This window comes from Grus americana, chromosome 11 (genome assembly GCF_028858705.1).
Source record: "Grus americana isolate bGruAme1 chromosome 11, bGruAme1.mat, whole genome shotgun sequence".
NCBI lineage: Eukaryota > Metazoa > Chordata > Aves > Gruiformes > Gruidae > Grus > Grus americana.
Window position 1 is genome coordinate 11,854,424 of NC_072862.1, and position 19,221 is coordinate 11,873,644.

At 40.0% G+C, this 19,221-nt stretch overlaps 1 protein-coding gene across 3 annotated transcripts in view; it reads right to left on the reverse strand.

Annotated features, from left to right (window-relative positions):
• The window catches only part of LOC129211560 (netrin-4-like), a 54,046-nt gene that overhangs the window by 23,856 nt on the left and 10,969 nt on the right, over positions 1–19,221 (reverse strand). For all 3 annotated transcript variants that reach the window (XR_008578863.1, XM_054838839.1, XM_054838840.1), the window contains exon 3: positions 9,180–9,443. Coding sequence is in view for 2 of the 3 variants with exons in the window: in XM_054838839.1 (XP_054694814.1) it covers positions 9,180–9,443 (264 nt within the window). In the remaining variant the exon portion in view is untranslated. The remainder of the gene's footprint in view (positions 1–9,179; positions 9,444–19,221) is intronic.

Genomic DNA, 19,221 nt, shown 5'->3' on the forward strand with positions numbered 1-19,221 from the left:
AAAGCCATTATTTTCCTATGTCACTTGCTGATTTCTGGGAAAAGGTCTAATAAGTGTATATGTCTGAAAACCAGTACACATATGGGTGTTTTCTGAGGGAACTGAATTTCTGGCTCATTCTTGGTCACTTTGGTAAATTAAGTCTGAGGGAGCTTGGCAGGGATAAGTAGAGCTGGGGCACTTGTGGCAAGGCCACCTGAGCCCATACAGGTTTTGATCTCCATAGCAGTGAGTGAATGAGCTGCCACTGGTTCCAAGTTCACTAAATAGGTAATGGTGAAGAAAAATCAGTGATAGTGTTCAGTTGGATATTCAGACTGGCATCACTAAGCCCCCTTTTGAACAGTAACAAAAGAACAGGATAAATAGACAGGAAGAGGTACAAAATTCATCCTTCATGTGAGGGAATATAACTCAGCCTGTGACAGTTTCAAGACACAACTCCATCCTCTGCCTGAATTCACCTCCATCAGTCTTTACACACATGCCTGGCTGTGCCTTTGCCCACATTTCATTCTGCTTTCTTATTGTTTTCTCTCTGAATGCTAGCTTGATTTTTATTCATTTTAGGCTAAGCTGTCCTCTTATTTTTACCTACAGTGCCAACAACTCCATTATCGATCTGTAACAAACTGCATACAAGTAACAGCTGTCACACTGAAATGCAGCCCGAGTTACAGCAGGTCACCAGCTCTTGGTGAGTGTCTGAAGAACGGAGGAAGCAGAAAGGGGAGTGAGGCTCGGTGTTTTAATAGGTGAATGCCTGAATCACAGCATAACGAGTAAATACCACCATTCAAATCTCCTGAAAGTGAATGGCACAAGTGAATTTGGTCTTGTTCAAGGCTTTGTTCCTGATGCCACTGAACAGTCTGGCCTGACTGCCAACCTTTGCTGTAGAAAGACCCAGAATTAGTTTTTGGGGTAGGAAGAAATGGGAGAAGCTCTAGATTCTGATATATGGACAAGGATTTGTGGATTTACAGGTCAGGCATAATGGGTTAGCACACTGTGGACAGCTCAGAGAAGTTTGGACATGACTTGTTCATTCAACAGGGAAAATAATTCTGTCATTTACTTTGTAATAAGTCTGGCTAACTCTAGCAACTGTCTCGACTTAGCTGGGTTTCTACTGGTTAATCCACAGTGGCTCTAGGTGTCTGTGATTGAAAATCCACTCCCAAAGTGGGCCTGTGAACTCTTCTCTGAATTTTTACCTCTGTATTGAGTGAACTTGGCAGCATGCATAGCTCCAATTCAAGTGAAATTATGTTGAGTAATGGAGTAGATAAAGCCAAGAGAAAAATAGTTTTCTGCAATTTCTCTGCAGATGGCTGCAACTTGGAGAGCGGGGGAAGGGCAGGCCTGAAGAAGGTGCAGGGCCAGCCAGATTTATAAGGAATCTGGGAAGGGACAAAAAGGGCAAGAAAGTCCATGATTTAGCAGAAAACTTGCACAGCAAGGAAAGGATTCTAAACACCTAAAGGGTGCAAAGCTAATCCCCAGGACCCTTCCAGCACAGTAAGTGAACCAAGGCAAGGAAATATATGTAGAATTTTATAACTTTTGCACTGAGTAATATGGAATTTATTTATAAACCTGTGCAAAATTTCTTCATATTTTGTGTGCACCTGCTGCCAAAGTGTTACAATACAAACTCCATGCACCCACAAGATACAACTCTAGAAAGATTTGCTTGTAGTACTGGGAGATCTATTGGAGATGAGTGAACTGGCTGAAAGGCTTTGACAAGCCTTGGTAAAAGACTGAAAACTTTTGTTCTGGTAGCATGTAGGTGAGCTGAGGACAGAAATGACATAGCTGTCTATTCAGTCCCAAGGGAGCTTAAAAACACAAGAACTTAATGTATGAGGCCAAACACAGCAGCTCTATGATGGTCACATCACAGCACTTCCTAGTGTTGGTGGCTGTATTAAATTCCACTCAGAGAGACAGAACAGTATATGTTGCATGGAGCTTAAATGAAAGAACCTCAGAAATATGCTGTACTGTGGGACATGAGAGAGGTATTGGTAGCAAGTGGTGGCTGATAGCTGTGAGATGAAGCAATTATTTCTCTCTCTCAAACACACATACACATACACTCTTGTAGCTTTAATGTGAAAAGCAATCTTTCTTAAAAGAACTATGAGGCATATTTTACCAGCCCTAAAATATATTTACAAGTGTTTCCAATCAAATGTTTCTGCTAACAGGGTTATTATGGTTCTTTCACAGAGATGAAAGTAGCAGAGAACATCAATTAAGTGATTAAAACAACAAAAACCACTATTAATAACAGCAATTAAGCAATAAAATTAAAATATGTTTAAATATCTCACCCATAGCCATAGCTTTTAAGAAAACCTGTGTTTAAAGGATAATAATATCAGATAGGAAATTGTTTGCTGAAACCATCCCACAAATAAAAGATGGTTTCCTACAAGATGAGTGTCTGCATGGGTGGATCTACACTGAGCCCCGATTCAGGAAAGCATTTAGGCATGTTTTTAAACACCATTCCTGAATAGGCATGTTTTCCTGATTTGGACTTCAGTAGTAGTAAAAGACATTTCCACAATAATAATAAAATGTAGGAAAAATTTGTTGACTTTATAATTGCAGAATTCCTGCTGACTGAACCACTATATGGATCGTGCCATCAAAATTGTGGTTGTTCTCTAAACCATAGATACTCAAAACATCATGTTAATGGTATGAATGCCAGATGCTCTGGCTGCAAACCACAGGTTCTCAGCAGACCTCATGGAGAACCTGCATGGATATGAAGTTAAACACACTGATTATAATCAGAAGAGGGTAGAAGCACAGCCTACACACCCTATGTGCAACAAGGAAATTAAAGATGCGGTATGGCATGGTATATGGTCAGGGTACACCACAGTAACCAAATTAGCCATCTTTCATAAGATGAAATAGTAGTCACAGACTAATTTAATTTCGGAGCTCGACAGAAGGCAGGGTATGTCCCCTCTAAGAGGCAGCCCACAGAAGTTCTCCTGCTCTTGCCTGCACTTCAGTGGGCAGTGCTAAGTGGAAAGGCAGCGGATGGGAAGAACCTTCTACTAAACCACCTAGAAATGGTCTCTGGAACCATTTTAGACCTAACGTTACCTGAACCTTACCTGAATGTCAATTCAGAACTGCGTGAACTACTGCTTACCTGTGTCCCTGCTATTCCAGCTGAAATGGCTATAATGCAAAGTAGTGCTGATTCTGTTGGGAGGGGAGGACTATCTTGTTAAAGTTTGAGTCTAGCGTTGAAGAGCCAGCAAAACTAGAAATGTTCACAAAAACTGTGGAGAGGAACCCAGATTACAGAGCCTACATCTGTACTAAACAAGACATAACTTTAAGAACTGTTCATCAGGACTACTACTGCAGGTTTTGTGCAATTCTAGGAGATAGCTGATGTAGCATCTGAGTCAAAACTATAAGAAACCTAATCAGAATTAATAAATTTTTTGAAAGGAAACATTCCAGACACCAACGCAGAGGTGTGCTTGAATTTGGAGGATACAATCTATTTAAAATAAAGAGGGAAAATGTACCATATTTTCACTTGGATTCAAATTTTTAACAGCTCAGAAGGACAGGGGTGTTTATTTTTAGGTTGGCCAAGAACCAGCTCCTGAGAGTAATGGAGGCATTACTTTAACGTGCCGTTCTTCCTCACAGTCACTCTGAACCAGCAAGAGAAGCATGGGATGTATAGGAAATATCCTTTTTAGATTTATTTAGGTATTCTTCAGTTAAGGTTTCTGGTGGCTTTTGTGAGAATGTGATAAAATAGTATCTTCTGGATGGGACCTACAAGACAAGTCTGAATATCCTTTTCAAGTTTTATCTAAGTAATTGTTTGAGAACTTAACTCATTTAGAGTCATGGTTTTGAAGCCCATTTTTCCCCTAGGAAACTAGGAACTCACTAAATCCACTAAAATTGAAGAGAACCTTTCCATGATGTCAGCTTCTTTGTCATCTCTGAACACAAATATCTGAAACTGTCTCATCCACCTGCATGTTGCCACAAGGATTCCTGTGAAATGCTTTGGTCCACTGTGGGTAGCAAAGGTGTCAGCAGCACCACTTTCTTTTCATGTAGTTGATGTGATTCATGACTACTTTTTGCTCCATAATTTATGTGATCTTCTATGTTTTCAGATCATTATGGGCAGAGCTTGAAGTCCATATTCAGTTTTAATTTTTGGTAAAAAAAATCAGCATAGGGATCTGTTTCTAGAATTTATTCTGATGTGATCTAGAAGCTCTTGTAATCTTTTTTTTCTTTTTTATTTTTAAGCATTCCTGATGCTACTCACATAGTTGATGTACACAGAGTAACTTTTTCTTAAACAAAACCTACTCTTTGAGTTGCCAACTACACCAGAGAGCACCTCCTGCATCTCTGAGTGCTGGACATCATACAGACTGGCACAGCTTGGATCAGATAATGTGAAAACTTAGCTGGGGATTATCAGCAGAACTGCCCAAGATATTTGAAGAGGAGGTGATATTTGCAAGGGATACGACAGCCAAGTCACCTAGAAAATTGCTGTAGAAAAACAAGTTTTACCTTATGTAACCTCCATTATGCCAAACAAGGAATCTTACTTGGGACCAGATCCTGCTCCCTTTGAAGTAAGTGGAAAACTTTCTATTTGTTTCATTGGGGAGGATCAGACCCACAGGGAGAGACTGTTTGTCTCTGTAAACAGGATAAAGAAGCAAAAGAAACATCCGAGGCAACTTGTAAGAATTTCCTGGCAGTGTAGGTACCAATAATTCACAACTAAAAAAACCCTAATGCTTTATACAAAAACATTTTAATCCACATTCGCTTTCCTCTGTCCATACTTACTTCTCATGGACTAGAAAGAGGATTGTGAAATGTCTGGCAAACAGAAAGGACATTGGTCTAGATTCTGTATTCTGTCCATGCGTGCTTTCTGCTTTGTAAACTTTGTTCTGGAAGCACCTCTGGACTCAGCTAAAATGTGTCATCAAAGCAGATCCTAAACATGACAGCTCATACTAACTTTGTTGGAGTTTAATAAATAAATAATTTACTGTAGAGCAACATGTAACTTTGTACATCCTGCAATAGTAATACCTGGGACAGGATTACGTTCCATTGCATCCAGTCGTAGAAGAAGAATAGGTGTATTCAGGTGGCCAGGTCCTGGCAGTTGTTTCCCTTGTAACAGCATATTAATGCCCTCTATTTAAAAGAAAATGCTTCTCTGTAGTTTCTGTGGCAAAATGCAATCTCAATAATTTCCCTTGCCATCAAGGGAGCTACTTATAAGAGTTTGAATAATACAGGCTGTGAAAATCAGAAAGGAGAATTTTGTCCTTAGTTATCATAAGAAGATATTTAAGTTGGGTATCACATCTCTGTGTCTCTTTTTTTTGGTCTGAGGAAAGAAATAGAAAACAAGAAAACACCACTGTCAATAGCAACAAACCCCAAATTCAAGATATGTTTGTCCATAAGTTTCTTGCCTATTGTTTACAGTTCCCATGTTTATTTCTTGAAGTTTTTCTCCTGTCTGACATAATAGTCTCAGTAGTTAATAAGGGAAGTGTGAACTAGGTAAATTGTGTTGAGGTGGGTGCATGGCTTGTTAAAAAAAAAAAAAAAGCCACATTGAAAGAGTAAATATTACTGGTTGGCTGCCAGAACAAGAAGTCATTTCCATTGGATCCTGTGGAATTCTTTGAACCTTGCTGTACTCAGTATTTTCACAAATGACTTACAACCAGAGAGAACATGCATGAAACTATCTAGGAATTCAAGCCATGAGGAATGATGTACCATTCAGAGGTTGGCTTTAAAACTTGCAGTTTTCTTCTATCCACTCATTTCTATGACACTGTGGTGTCTGTGACATTACTTCTCATAGAGCTGCATTTCTTATTGGTAGCTTCAGTGGAGAAGCCAGAAGCTGAATGGGTTTGTCATGACTGAACTGACAGATCCACAGATAAATTGATCATTGATAGATCATCTAGTAGTCATAGATCATCTAGTCCGTCCAAAATGGTGTTGGAAAGTGTTGGTTCAAAAGTCTCAAGAAATTTGCTTTAGTTTTCTCCCTTATTTAGCCCCCATATAGTATCAGTCTAGCAGTGTTAGTAGTATTACAAATGGAACAGATTTCTCTCAAGAAAGAGTAAGAAGAACAGATTACAAGTTAGCACAATTATGTCTCTTCCAAGACCTAAGTGCAGAATGATCTCAGGTTTTGGGCCTATCCCATGGCAAACAATTACAGTTGTTTTCTACATGGACTTGCTTTTGTTTTGGTTAACTACAGAAAATAAATACATTGTAGGAGGACTCTGAACTCTTAAGAGATTGAAACTCCTATTACTTAAGCCTTTCTGTGGAGGTCTGTATTTTTCCATCGTTTTATTTAATTACTTGACAGCAGCCCAGGAAACATGAAGCTGCTCTGCCTTCATGCTGTGATATCACCCACGCTAGCCACGCTACAAAATAGTGTGTCTTGAGACTTGCTCTGCCCATGCGTTCATGGGCAGATGCGGCCAGTGGAATGAATCAGATTGTTTCTGGACATGCAATGTTTGTTTATAACATCTCTTTTCCCCATCCTGTTTTAGTCATCATGTGACTGAAAGTAGAGCACCTTCTCTGTCTCTGCCAAGAAATTGCAAGATGGCAAAGATTTTTGTTGCAATGTAGTTTGGCTGATACGAAATGTATTACTGGTGTTCACCACTCAACAAAGACGTAGACCTTTTCCTTCTGCACATAGGCAAGGAGATTACCATACTGTAAGATGCAAAGATATACACTTATATAAACTTCCTCATGCCAATTATGTAAACCAAATCCTGAGATCTGTACCTATGTGAACTCTCCCTTCACTACTACAATATCATCATTGGTAAGTATCAGATAAAAAGTAAAAGAATCCAGGAACCTGGCTCTTCCAGGAGTGGATTTTCATTTGAGAAAGAGATAGAGTGTAATGACTAAGGCACAGAAAAGAGGAGCAAAATAGCATGATCATCTTTACTCCAGACTTTTATGACCTGGGAGCAGAATTTTAAATTTTGACCACTGAAGATTTCACACTTCTCTGGTTAGTACAAAAACCCAAAAACTAAGGAAGGATACAGTAAGAATCTTCCAATTATATCTGCAGAATGAGGATCAACTGCTCTCCATGAGCAGAGGAGAGGGGGAGAGGGGGGAGGGGGAGAGGGGACAAGAAAGAATCTCCTTAATTTGCAGCAGAGATTATTTAGGCAGACACTAAAGAAGAGCTTTCAAAATGTCAAAATGGGAACAGCTACTGAGGGTTGCTGTTGAATCTCCTTCATGAGAGATTTTCAAAAAATGTTCAAGATGCATTCATGGCTTAGGTATGCTAGACCATGCCTTTATGTGAGGACTCAGACCAGCTCACGTATGGTCTTTTCCAGCTCTCATCTAGGATTCTAGAGATAGTTAAAGCTCTGGAAGATTTTTCTCACTTTTCCCACTGCTGCATTTGAATCCCTGTTTAGGCAAAGACTTGCTAATATCTGTGCCTGTGTGAATGATGTGATGCATCCACCCTCTTGTCTCCAGGGACATGAGTCACTCATGAAGTGCATTTCATCAAAACTATTTCCCCTTTTGCCCCATGAAGTCATTGATGGCACAAAAAGATTCTATTCCCTTGTGAATAGTGGGAAAAAAATCCAGTCATAGTTTACAATGGTTATGCCAGTAATATACACAATATTGTGTTTTCCTTTTCTGATGGGCAGAGTGTTTATTCTTCTACCAGCTGTATTCATTTAGCATGTTATTCATCTATTTGGTTTCACTATGTGTATATTTAACAGTTTGTAATAAACAGCTTTTCTCCACACAGTTATGTATTAAGTGAGCCTATGTTTATAGTTAACGGAATCTGATCATATCACCTAGTGCTGGAATACTGTAGCTGAATCTTACATTTATACCACAGATGGAACTGATTCAGAAATTATTTTGCAAATATTGTGAAACTCATACAGTTCTAATTATCTTACAGTATCTACCTCTGAACCTAGAAAAGTTGAAAGGAAGTCAAGGAATACACATTCCAGAAGAATATAAACCAAAATGTCAAGGGTACCATATATCTGAAGGGACAGAAATTAGCTGAGGATGTATTTCTTGAGTCTGTTATGTCAGAATTCATCAAGGATTAAAGTTATAAGGGTTATTTTGGTGTTCAAAACCCATTACAGAGACAGACAGCCTTCTGGAACCAGTGGAGCCATTGAATAGTTTAAAGTGACTTGAATTCTGTCTGTGATGTATGTGTTTAGATGTACCTGGATATTTGGTTAGCAACATTTCCCTGTGACTGTTATTGAGTTCTTCTATATAATACTTGCAGCTAAATCAAAATGGAGAGAGCAGTCATTCCCCCTGAATACTTCTGAGTATGCATACAAACACAACTCACATCTGCACATCCAGGGTCAAATGCAGATAAAAGACTGAAAAGGGAGGGGCTAGTCATAGTACTACAGAATAATCTTCCTACAAGGTTTGGCTTTTAAAAAACCCCTATTCTAACTTATTTAAGCTGAATGGGTAAAAGAGGGGGGAAGTGGAAATTATTTTCACATCCTGAACACTGCTATCTATGCAGTGAAAGCAACAAACACACAGAAGGCTGAAAAAGTAAAGGCTGAAACCCTAAGTATGACAGAACTGCTTATGTCTCACAAACTCAGAAAATCTGAGATTCAAGATCTGATGCTGAAATTCTGGTCCGGGCAGACTTTGCATCAAAGATATTAGTTCAGTTCTGTGCAGGCATATAGGTAGGAGATTTCATTCACAATATTTGGGATCGGATCTCTGTTCCAATTATAAAGCCCCTTCACAATTTACAGGTATTTTGAGGTCCAGACTTTTTAGAAGGACCCATCTCTAGCAATGCAATTAATACATATGGAACTGCAGCAAGGGTTATAGGAAATCTTTTCCCAGAGTGGTTTAGGTTTCATGAATGTGGATTGACACTGCTGCCCTTTTTTAGATAGTCTTAGGGAGACTTGGACAGGATCACACACAAAATGCGTGGTTAGGCTGAGAAAGCACAAGCAGGTAACAAGTCTAGTTAGTGAATGTCTAGAACTCACCATGTTCTCCATGACTCCTGTGCTGTTGGCAAGCTCGCATTTCTCTGCATGCCCATTGCAAAAGCAGCTTCCCCGGATGATCAGGTCATAAATAGCATAGTGGGCAAATCTCTGAGGTTTCTCTACCAATTCCGAACCATGGCATGGACATTCCTGTCTTTTTAACAAAAGGAGGCGGAGGTTGGTGAGTTTCAGGAGATCTTGAGCCTCAGGACTATAGGGGTCTTCGATCTTGTTAGCTGGACTTAAGGCACGATAAATCACCTGAAAGACAGAAGATACACATCCAAGCATAGATACAGGACTCTGCATACACAGCAAACATTCCAAGGCAATGTTCAGGAAGAAGTAATAGTTCCTATTTAGAAGACTCTGCATAAGCAGTTGTGGGGCTGTGACTGATCCCAGAACATCACAGCTGAGTTACCACAAGCTGGCCAAGCCACAGCAAGTGACTGTGTACCTGCTTTCATCCCATTTCAGATGTGAGATAGGAAATGCCTTAGTTTAAACATCTCTCCCTGGGGTTACTGAGCCCAGTCACTTCTTGCAGTTAAGACAATATGTCATAACTTGTCAAGCGCTAGTTACTTCCTTGTGTTTCTGAGCCAAGTGACAACAGTGTCACTTAGAGAAATCCAAGTTTTATTGGCATAAATGCAGTATTAATGCCATCCAAATTTCGCAAAGCATTTTAGGAACGTGGCTTTAGCATGAGTTCTAGAGTCTGGTAAACTAAGGGACTGAGGGGATCTGTGAAAGAAGTGGAAACTGTGATGAGATTTTTGGCTTGGTCACTTGAACTATGTGCTAGAAAACACAGCTTGGCTTAGGGTGAGTAAGCATTGAGAGAACCCTGTCTTCAAAAAAAGCCAGACGGTTTATTAATTCGGGGAAGAAAGTAGCTACACTGCAGTGAGCTCGCAGGACCAAAGGCACTTTGCGCCTACTGACTGACTGCGGCTTGTTACTCTTCTGTCACAGCTTTTATGCTGTTTGATAGTTCTCCAGAGCAGCAACAGTTTGGTTTTGAGTATCACAGTTCTAATTTGATGTTTAACATTGACTAAAGGGACATGTTGTATTTTAGCTCATGCACTGCTCTACCCTTCTGTATCTCTCAGGGTGTGTTTGTTTCTGTTGCTTTTGGGGAGAGGTTGACAATGGAGGGCTGTACCACAGTCCATGCCAGTGACCTACAAAGCTGGTTGCATTCGTTCCCAGGCTTAGATGTTCTCTACGGATATGCTAACTCCAATTTGAGAGCTATTTTCTCCTCTGCTCGAGTTTTTCCATCATAGAAGAGGGACTTGCCCTCAGGGTTCTTTGGCCCTGCTTTATAAGTGGTGACGGTGTCTGTCTGGCTAACTCTGTTAGAGGAGTGAAAGGTTTGTTTCCATAGGGATTCCCTCTTTATCTCTCTCTGTGTGTTTTTCTTTCTTTCTAGTGAACCGACCAATTTAAATACTTGCAGCATGTAAAATACTTTTGCTCCTTTTGCTTGCAGGAGCCAGAAAAGAGCTTGTGGTACGTGCCTGGAAGATAATTCTGTTACGTGTCGATGGCACATTGGGAGATAAACTCTCTTAAACTAACAGAATCAGCTGCCAGGCTTCACACAGAGCTACACCTGGCAGTACCACAGCAAAGGCAGTGGTACACTTCCCACCTGTCCGCAGAATTTTCTGTTTGGTTAGCTGTGTTCTTTTTTCTTTTAATTCCCTTGCCTTATACTGTCAGCTACTTACAAAGCTGCAAACAGCCCTGTTTGGTGAGATCAGAAGTGCCCATATTTCCTTGTTCGATAGAGCTATGGGCAGATTGCCCAGGCTGTGCAATGCAGGTGCCTACATTCCCCTGACCAATGAAGCCATGACAAAATAGCCCAGGCCTTTCCACCCCAATGTCTACATTCCCCCAGTCAATTGAGCCATAAGCAAATGGCCCATTCTGTTTTGTCCAGGTGCCCAGCATTCCCCTTATTGATGGAGTCACAGGACAAAGACCAAATCTCCTCTGTCCAGTTCCTCTAATCTAGGATGGTCTGATCCTTTTAGTGGAAACCAGTTTTACAAACCCTCTCTCCTTCTTCCTAGTCCCCTGTGGACCACACAGAGGTGGAGTAGTTTCTCAGAGTCCTGAGCACCTGGCTGTGTACAGACACACACATCTTACTCCCACGTGGTCAATTAATCTGACACCAAGGCAGTAAACTGGATGGAATTGTTCTGCAGAGCCTGCTAAACTCAGAGATCTCAAAGTAGGGTTAAAAACTAACTACTGGGATATTAATGCTTAAAAGTCCTTGTGAAACCGTTTTAAATTGGCAGAAAACAGAGAAGCCAAGGGTAAAGCAGTCTGTTCAGTTACTGGTTTTTACAAACTCCATTCTCACATAGCTTTCTTGTCTGTGGCTTCTCTAATATATATGGTATCTCCTTTCAGGATTGCTCTCCAGAGGATACCTAACAGATCACTGGCTTGAGAACATAAATGCTAGAGGTACTTTGCTCCAGGACAAGACATCTGAAAAAAGGTAATCAATATGTCATTAGCTTCTGCAAGATCTGCACTGGTCCTGCCAGTGACCTCCTTATACAAGGCTGGGCAAGAGGCTTAATGTCCCTGCGCCCCAGAGATCCCAGTTGTAAACAGCTACGGATTGACTCACAGGAGACAGAGAGGAAGGGTGAATGAGGTGAAGAACAAGAGTTTTTACTGGGCCTCTCTGAAAGAAATTACTAGATAATGGCTAAAGTGCTTCTTTTTACTCTATGTCTCTGGCATTATACTTCTGCTTGATGACAATAGTCTTGCATTGTGCTATGTTAACTGTGAAGGAAATCTTGTGTATTGTAGTGCACTACTAGAAACCTATTTTGTATACAGTATGATAAGTTTAAAGAGATGGATTCATGTTTTGGGATCTCAAGTCAATTATCCGTCCTCCCCTTGTCTTAATTGGCATCCAGATAACACTGAGTTCTTTAGGCAAAAGAACAGCTGCTGGGTGCTCTTCTCTCAGCATAGAGCCATTTGCTTTCACGAAGCTGTATTGGTTTTTGTTTATTTGCTTGACAGCTTGGAAAAAGGTTTGGTTCCCTGTGGGTTTATTGTTTTGCAAATATTTTCATTTCTGGCCTTGCATTTCTTGAGGTCTTTGGCATTTTCCATATCCCCTTAGAACTCTGAACATTATTTTTGAGTAGAGATGTTAATAGCTCGGATGTCCCATAGGGATTGTGGCATCCTTTTAAGAAAAAATGGTATTCCATTCCAGTTGAGGTACAAGATTTTGCTTGTATGATTAATTCATGACACATTTCTGTCCGGAATAAGCTCAGTGGAGAGACTGGATTTGTTTGTCCTTATCTCTCCCAAGGCAAGACTTGTTAAGTGTTAAAGATCTGATTTGGGTGACATAACACTAGTGAAGTCTTTTGGGAGTGGCATTTATATGTTCTTGGATTCAACAACCACTGAGGAATTAGCCTTCCTTAACTTTGAAAAAATCAAAGATATGGAGGACTTATTTAAACAAAGACATTTTGTATCAGCAGTCAAAACAGAGATGTTGTGCCAATATAAGTAGGTTTAGGTGAGCTGCCTTTTGCACAGAGGTAGCAAAGTTCTATTTTGTATTTAAATCAGTTTAGCAGCATTATTTTATATATGCATAAAACTGGAAAATGGAATTTTCTTCTCTCTTCCCTTCTGGAGGACACATTCTTCTTGAAATATTGGTGGTTAAAACCCTTGGGCACAAGGAAGAGTATAATGTAATCACCATCTCTTGGCTCATTTTTAATATTTGATTGGATATTTCTTCTCACATTAAAGTGCCAGTCATTAGATCTCCCTTAACATATGTGTCGCCCTACTGTCAAGAGCAGTATGTTAAAATCCCTAAGTTACACTTATTAGTCTACTATGTGTATTGATTCAAATAATTGTAGAGTGGGATGAATTTTTAAAACAGATCTACATGCCCTGAATTATTTTTCCATAAATGCATAATTTACCTAAAAAAAAACCAAAATCAAACCACTAAACATTTTTCTGTGCTCAAAATACATGATTATATTTTAAATGACTGTATTTGGGTTTATGGTTCCCTAAGAAAAAATGAATCCAAATTAGGAGACAGATTGGTGGTGGTTGTATATATAGGTTGATAATTCTATACAGTACAGGGAAGAATTTTATTTCTGTAAAAAAGAAAGAGATGTCACTGTGATCAAAATACAGAGTTGAGAATGCAACTATTTGTTCAAAGCCCCAGCGCAATTGTTCGGTATAACATTCAGCAAGTAACTTAAGCCTTATGCTGTTCTGGATTGCCAGTGAATTCAGTAGGAATAGAAGTCTGTTGAATGTCCTGCTTACTTTTTTTTTTTTTAAATAGGATACAGGTATTCAAGTACTTCATGGAATGGGAAGAAGATTAATAAATTTATATCTGTAAAATTCTCTGAGAATCCCTAGAGATGGATTTTCAATACATGTAATTTAAATAATAATAGGTAAAAGATAAGACTTTGGCAGCCTCAACTATTTCTGTATAAATGTTTTAAACATTAGATTAGAAATGGATCTAAGTATTAGTGAAGTCCTAGATTCATGAGCTAGGGAAGAGATACTCCATCTTTTCCCTGTGTTATTTGTTCCTTTTTTTTTAGTTCACAAGGTTTGTGTTTCTGAAGCCTATGAAGCATATTCCTTCTATACAGATCATGGAATCACAGAATGGTAGGGGTTGGAAGGGACCTCTGGAGATCATCTAGGCCAACCCCTCTGCTGAAGCAGGATCACCTCAAGCAGGTTGCACGGGATCGCATGCAGGCGGGTTTTGAATATCTCCAGAGACGGAGACTCCACAGCCTCTCTGGGCAGCCTGTTCCAGTGCTTTATCTTCCTCAGAGTGAAGAAGTTTTTCCTCATACTGAGATGGAACTTCGTGTGTTCCCATTTGTGCCTGTTGCCCCTTGTCCTGTCGCTGGGCACCACTGAAAAGAGTCTGGCCCCATCCTCTTGACACCCACCCTTTAGATATTTATAAGCATTGATAGATGTTTGATTTCTGCCTTTTGCAGAAAGGCAGAAATAGGATTCATTTTTCATTTCCCAGAGGTACTGTGCAAATTTGCAGTTTTCCATTATAGTAATGTAAAAGACATGAAGAGAGTGGAATGAAGAAGTGTGTTGTTATAATTAAGATGCAAGCTCTGAAAAGAGGTTCCCATGATGTTCACTGTAAAGCTATTTGTCATCTAATCTCTATCTGGTATCAAGCTCTGTGGAAGCTCTGTTCTTTTTTTGCTGTAACAGACTGCTCTGAAATCTCTCACTTGTTTCTCTAAACATCAGTGTGCAGCTTTCATAAAAGTAGCGTATGCACAGCTGCAGAAGAAAATCTGATGGCAATTAAGTCTGGTAAGGGACACCTTAGAAATCTTTCTGCTTCCATTGGATTGGGTGGAAGTCGAGGGTATTCAGCACCTCTATAGTCTCAACTCTTTGCGGAAATACATATTAGATCCTGAGTTTCCCTCATAATCAGGAACTGACACTGGAGCTGAATGCTGAGTAGGACATTCATGCTTATCTGCATATCTGCTATCAAGCGCATATTTGTCATTCTCATTTTCAAAAGTCAGTCAGCTGCGCCTCAAAAAGATGGTCACTACTCTGTCCTCTCCTGACTTTTCTAAGAGCAAGGAAGTCTGGAGAATGCTGTAAGTGTGCAAAGCTAAAGAAGGTAGCTACTCTTAGAGGAATGGTTTTGCTGTACACAAGTTGGCACAGCTTCACAGGGGGTGATGTTTTATCACCAGTCAAGAGATCATCTTCATTCCAGAGACAGCGTCTCAGATTTTTGATTTCTTGCCATATGTTTTGCTTCTCCATTCTTGATGCAGATAATTCTGTTTTCTTAACCTGATCTTCCAGCCAGTATTAGTCAGAAAAGATGTGGACAAAACAAAGGTTCCCCCTTGCAAACTCATAGCCTAAGGTCAAGGAATGAGTCATAAATGGATGGCAGTGCCAATGCATGGCCTCCTACAAAAGAAGATCCTTGTGCAGAACAAGAATTTGATGTTACAAATCATCCTTAAGCTATGTTGATCATGTTGCACACAATCAGGTTAATGAGATCAAAAATGTCTGTGTGCTTACACTAGGCCCATCAGAAGGAAGCTGCAATGAAAACTCTCATCAGTCCTAAATCCTCTTCATTAAGAGATTTTCATGCGAGTTGATTTCATTCTTAAAGGAATAGTAAACAATTGTCTCAGAAAATATCTTCTGATTTATTTGATGGAGGCCCTTGACTAAAATTAATTCTTCCACATGGTGGTACAATAGCCTTTACTAAGAAGTCTTTTTCCTGTTTTGCAATACTTTCAGAGCATGAAGAAAGTCTAGCTACTCCTTTAGCTATTAGAAGGCCCATTCTGACGATTCACGGAACACTGTTTTTTAGTCAAGATCCATTGCTTTTCTGTCCTTCTGGAGAATAAAACTTATAAGCCAGTATAGAATATTATAGTTTGTTAAAGAAATAATGATGCATTTGATTTTTTAAAATTTCTCTGATCCGGGTAAACTCAGCTACTACCAAGACAGTGGCATCTTGAATTCATTCTGTGTTTTCCAAAACAGAAAGGGTCAATGTCCCTTCAATTTGCATTTGCTTTGAGGTTATTCCAGTAATCCAGTCAGTGTGACATTAATATTAATATTTGGCATTGCTGCCAATATGATGATGGGGAAAGACTGCACAATCGAAGCTAGAGGCAGACAAATCTGAGGAGACATGCAGACTTTTGACAAAATGCATTCTGTAGGTTCAGGTTATCCGCAGATATAAATCTCTACATCTGTGTAGAAAGGCAAGGTTTGTATCTTCTATCAAGCCAGGTAATGTAGTTGGAATACAAAATCTAGACTATTGGGCACAAAACCCCTTCAGTTTGCAGTCTGTATACAGGGAATGGACAAAATTCCTTCTTCCTTACGTGAGGATGTGAGAACATTTCCATGCTCCCACAAAGTGCAGCGTCCTTTTTTATTATGAGGAATGATACTTGCTCTGAAATGGCAAAGGGCTGCATAAGGAGTTCTGTAATGCAGACAGCCCAACTAGGAACTGGATTGAGAACAAGGAGACTCATTTCACTCTGTCTGCTGAATTGTCAGGGAAAGTTAAAACAACCCATCACTGTCAATATCAACCAATGTCAACGAAGCTGTATTCTCATGGGAGAGCATCCATTTCTTACAAGTGGAGCCACTTACATCTCTAGGTGTTGGCTGAAATCTTACACATGAACAGACTTAGCTAAGTGTATAGTCTTACCATGACAGTGATGTGTGGACAACTGCAGAGCAAGCAGTTAAGTGTTCTTTTGCCTGGAGTTTGAAAATTACAGCAATGAATCTCTAAGATTCATAGCGTTTTAGACAAGAATTTTTTTCTCTGCTGAGACTTGGAAAAAGAAAAGTCATGGCTCCAACTCCACTAAAGTTTTATAAAACAGGGTGAGAAGAAAAATTCATTTGGTATCTGCTGCCTTGTATGTTCAGGAAATGCAGAAGCAATGCTCAGAAAAACTCTACTGTGTCTTTCTGGCTGGTTTATGAGGTTCCAAATGCCTCTGAAATGGCTCATTACAAACCGGGTCAGAGTAGGACACTTGGTGACCTCCTGAAGTTCACTTGCCAGGGATGGGAATGCTGGATTGGTCTCGTCAGTTCAAATTCCCTTCAGAGACAAATCCTTGAGCCCCTTAATTCTTCCTCCAGGGAAGCAGGGCCTGGCAGTGCTATCTGCTTGTTTACACTGCTGGTGTTAACTGCTTCCTCTCAACTTGCCTCTGCATTCTGTCTCCTCTACAGTTCATATTAAACGAAATGCTGAACAGACAGCCCTAGTCATAACATTCGTGCACTTACCTTCACTAGTGACTAATCCCTCCTGGAATCCTTTCCGGCTGGAAGCCAGCATAACCCAAGCATCACGCAACTTTGAGAGGCCAGTCCTGATGACTGTTGTACAATTCACTGCAATGCAAGACCCTGCCCTTGCATCTTAGCTACTAGGAATTCAACCTTGTGATATGCTGACCATGTTTCTTTTCAGTGACCCCACTGCCATATGAGATCAGACCTTTAAGAAGCCACTGAAGCCTCAGTGGTCACCTCTTGAATTATTGACGTTGCCACTTAATGAGGTATGTGTGTGTGTGCGGGGGATCCTTCTTTGTTTATCAAAAGGTTTGGCATGAATACAGAAAAAGAAAAGCTTGAGAAAAGACAGAAAAAAATGTAGGTCCTTAGAACAGGATCACATACATTCCACACAGACCCCTGGCCTGGCTTGGTTTCTGCATGCAAGTGGTCCCTTGCTGCCATAACTGTTGGTCAGGCAGTTCCTGTAGATGGAGAAAGGCATCAGAGGTCTTCAGTGTCAGTGCACAGGAAAAGGCCTTCCACTGGGTTGGCTGTGGCTTCTATCTGAAAAACCTGGTGGCTTTTGAAGCAGACAGAACTGCATCCCATCACAAGATGTCTTGATCTGGCATTCACAGAGTGAATGAGGAGTGATTAAAAGTCTTTTAGCTACCAAGCGAGTCCACTCATCTTTGACAAAAGGCACTGCTGGGGACTTGTGTCCCTAAAGAGGTCACCACAGGATCCAAAACGTAGAATGAACAGGTCTTCTGCGCAAGGCACACTTAACATGTTGCCATAGAAACCAGTTACTTAATTCAGGCATACACAATTCTTCCAGCCCCCAGTGAATTCCAGTAATGGGTTTATTATATCACACTTCATTGGTGTCATCTGTCACACAGACACTCACATAAATGAACCAGCCTTTGATTCAAAACTCCTTTCCACTAGCTAGACCCAACAGGGGAAGGGTCTCCTTTTGGGTCTGGTGGTTATAAGCAGGTCAGTGTTCTAACTCACTTTGCATGCTAATGTCTTCCTTTCATGCAAACATCATCTTTGATGGAGGAGAACATTTGTTTTCATTTCCCAATATTCTAGTTTATTAAAAATGTGCTTTTAATCTCTCAGATCCTTGAGTGCAGGTTGAAACATTTGGGTCCCTGTTTCCCCCATATGATGTTTGAATTGTAAGTCACACTAATGTCTGATACAACATTGCGGTAATTTCTCCTTTTGTTTGGGCCAGAGTTTTGATTTATACTAGCTAACCTGAAGGCTCCTTTTAGGCTCCATGGCTATGTAGTAGAGTGTTTTTAAATTAGAAAAGCAGATGGATGGACAAGAAGGTAAAAAAAGGTCTCAGTTGATGCATAAGACTCCATGCAAGCATTGCCTGTAGATGCACTTACAGTAGATGAACAAACCTTAAAAAGGCGGGGTTGGTTTTAGTTCATGATATTATGTTGGAGGTTGGTGTACCGAAGCTGATGAGCATAGGAGTAACTATTCTCCCTTAAAAATAGGATAAAGATTAGAAGTACTTGTTTCCCATTTAATATATAATTTCTTATAATGATAGAAGTCAACAGGCAAAACATAGGGTACTTAACAGGCCAGGCAGGACTTAAGACATGTTGGTGGAGGATTTTCACTGATAAGTGTTTTTAAGTATAGGAAGTTAGGTGTTGATTTTGTGGTGCTTCATATGATATGTAGGCAATTGGCAGGGAATAAATTGCTTCTCCTCCTAGACCAGAAATCATAAATAAAGCAACTTTATTGCCAGAAGAATTAAGATGGGGGGATCTAGGATCTCAGACAGATAGATTCTAGCTGCAGAAATACTCTGGATCTGAACAGGAGTAAGGGATTCAGTAAATGCTGGAGTAAAAGAAAACTGCAAAAGAGACATTATGAAGATTCCTTTTGTGCCCTGTTAAAAAGGACTTTGTGTCTCTTCTCCAAGTGAATAGGACAACGCCCAAGAAAAACCTGAGCGTCATGCAGTGCTTCAGCCCCCTCAGTAGAGAAAATTGGCATTTATCTTAGAGCATTAATTAACATTTAAGTTGGAATGGTTTTG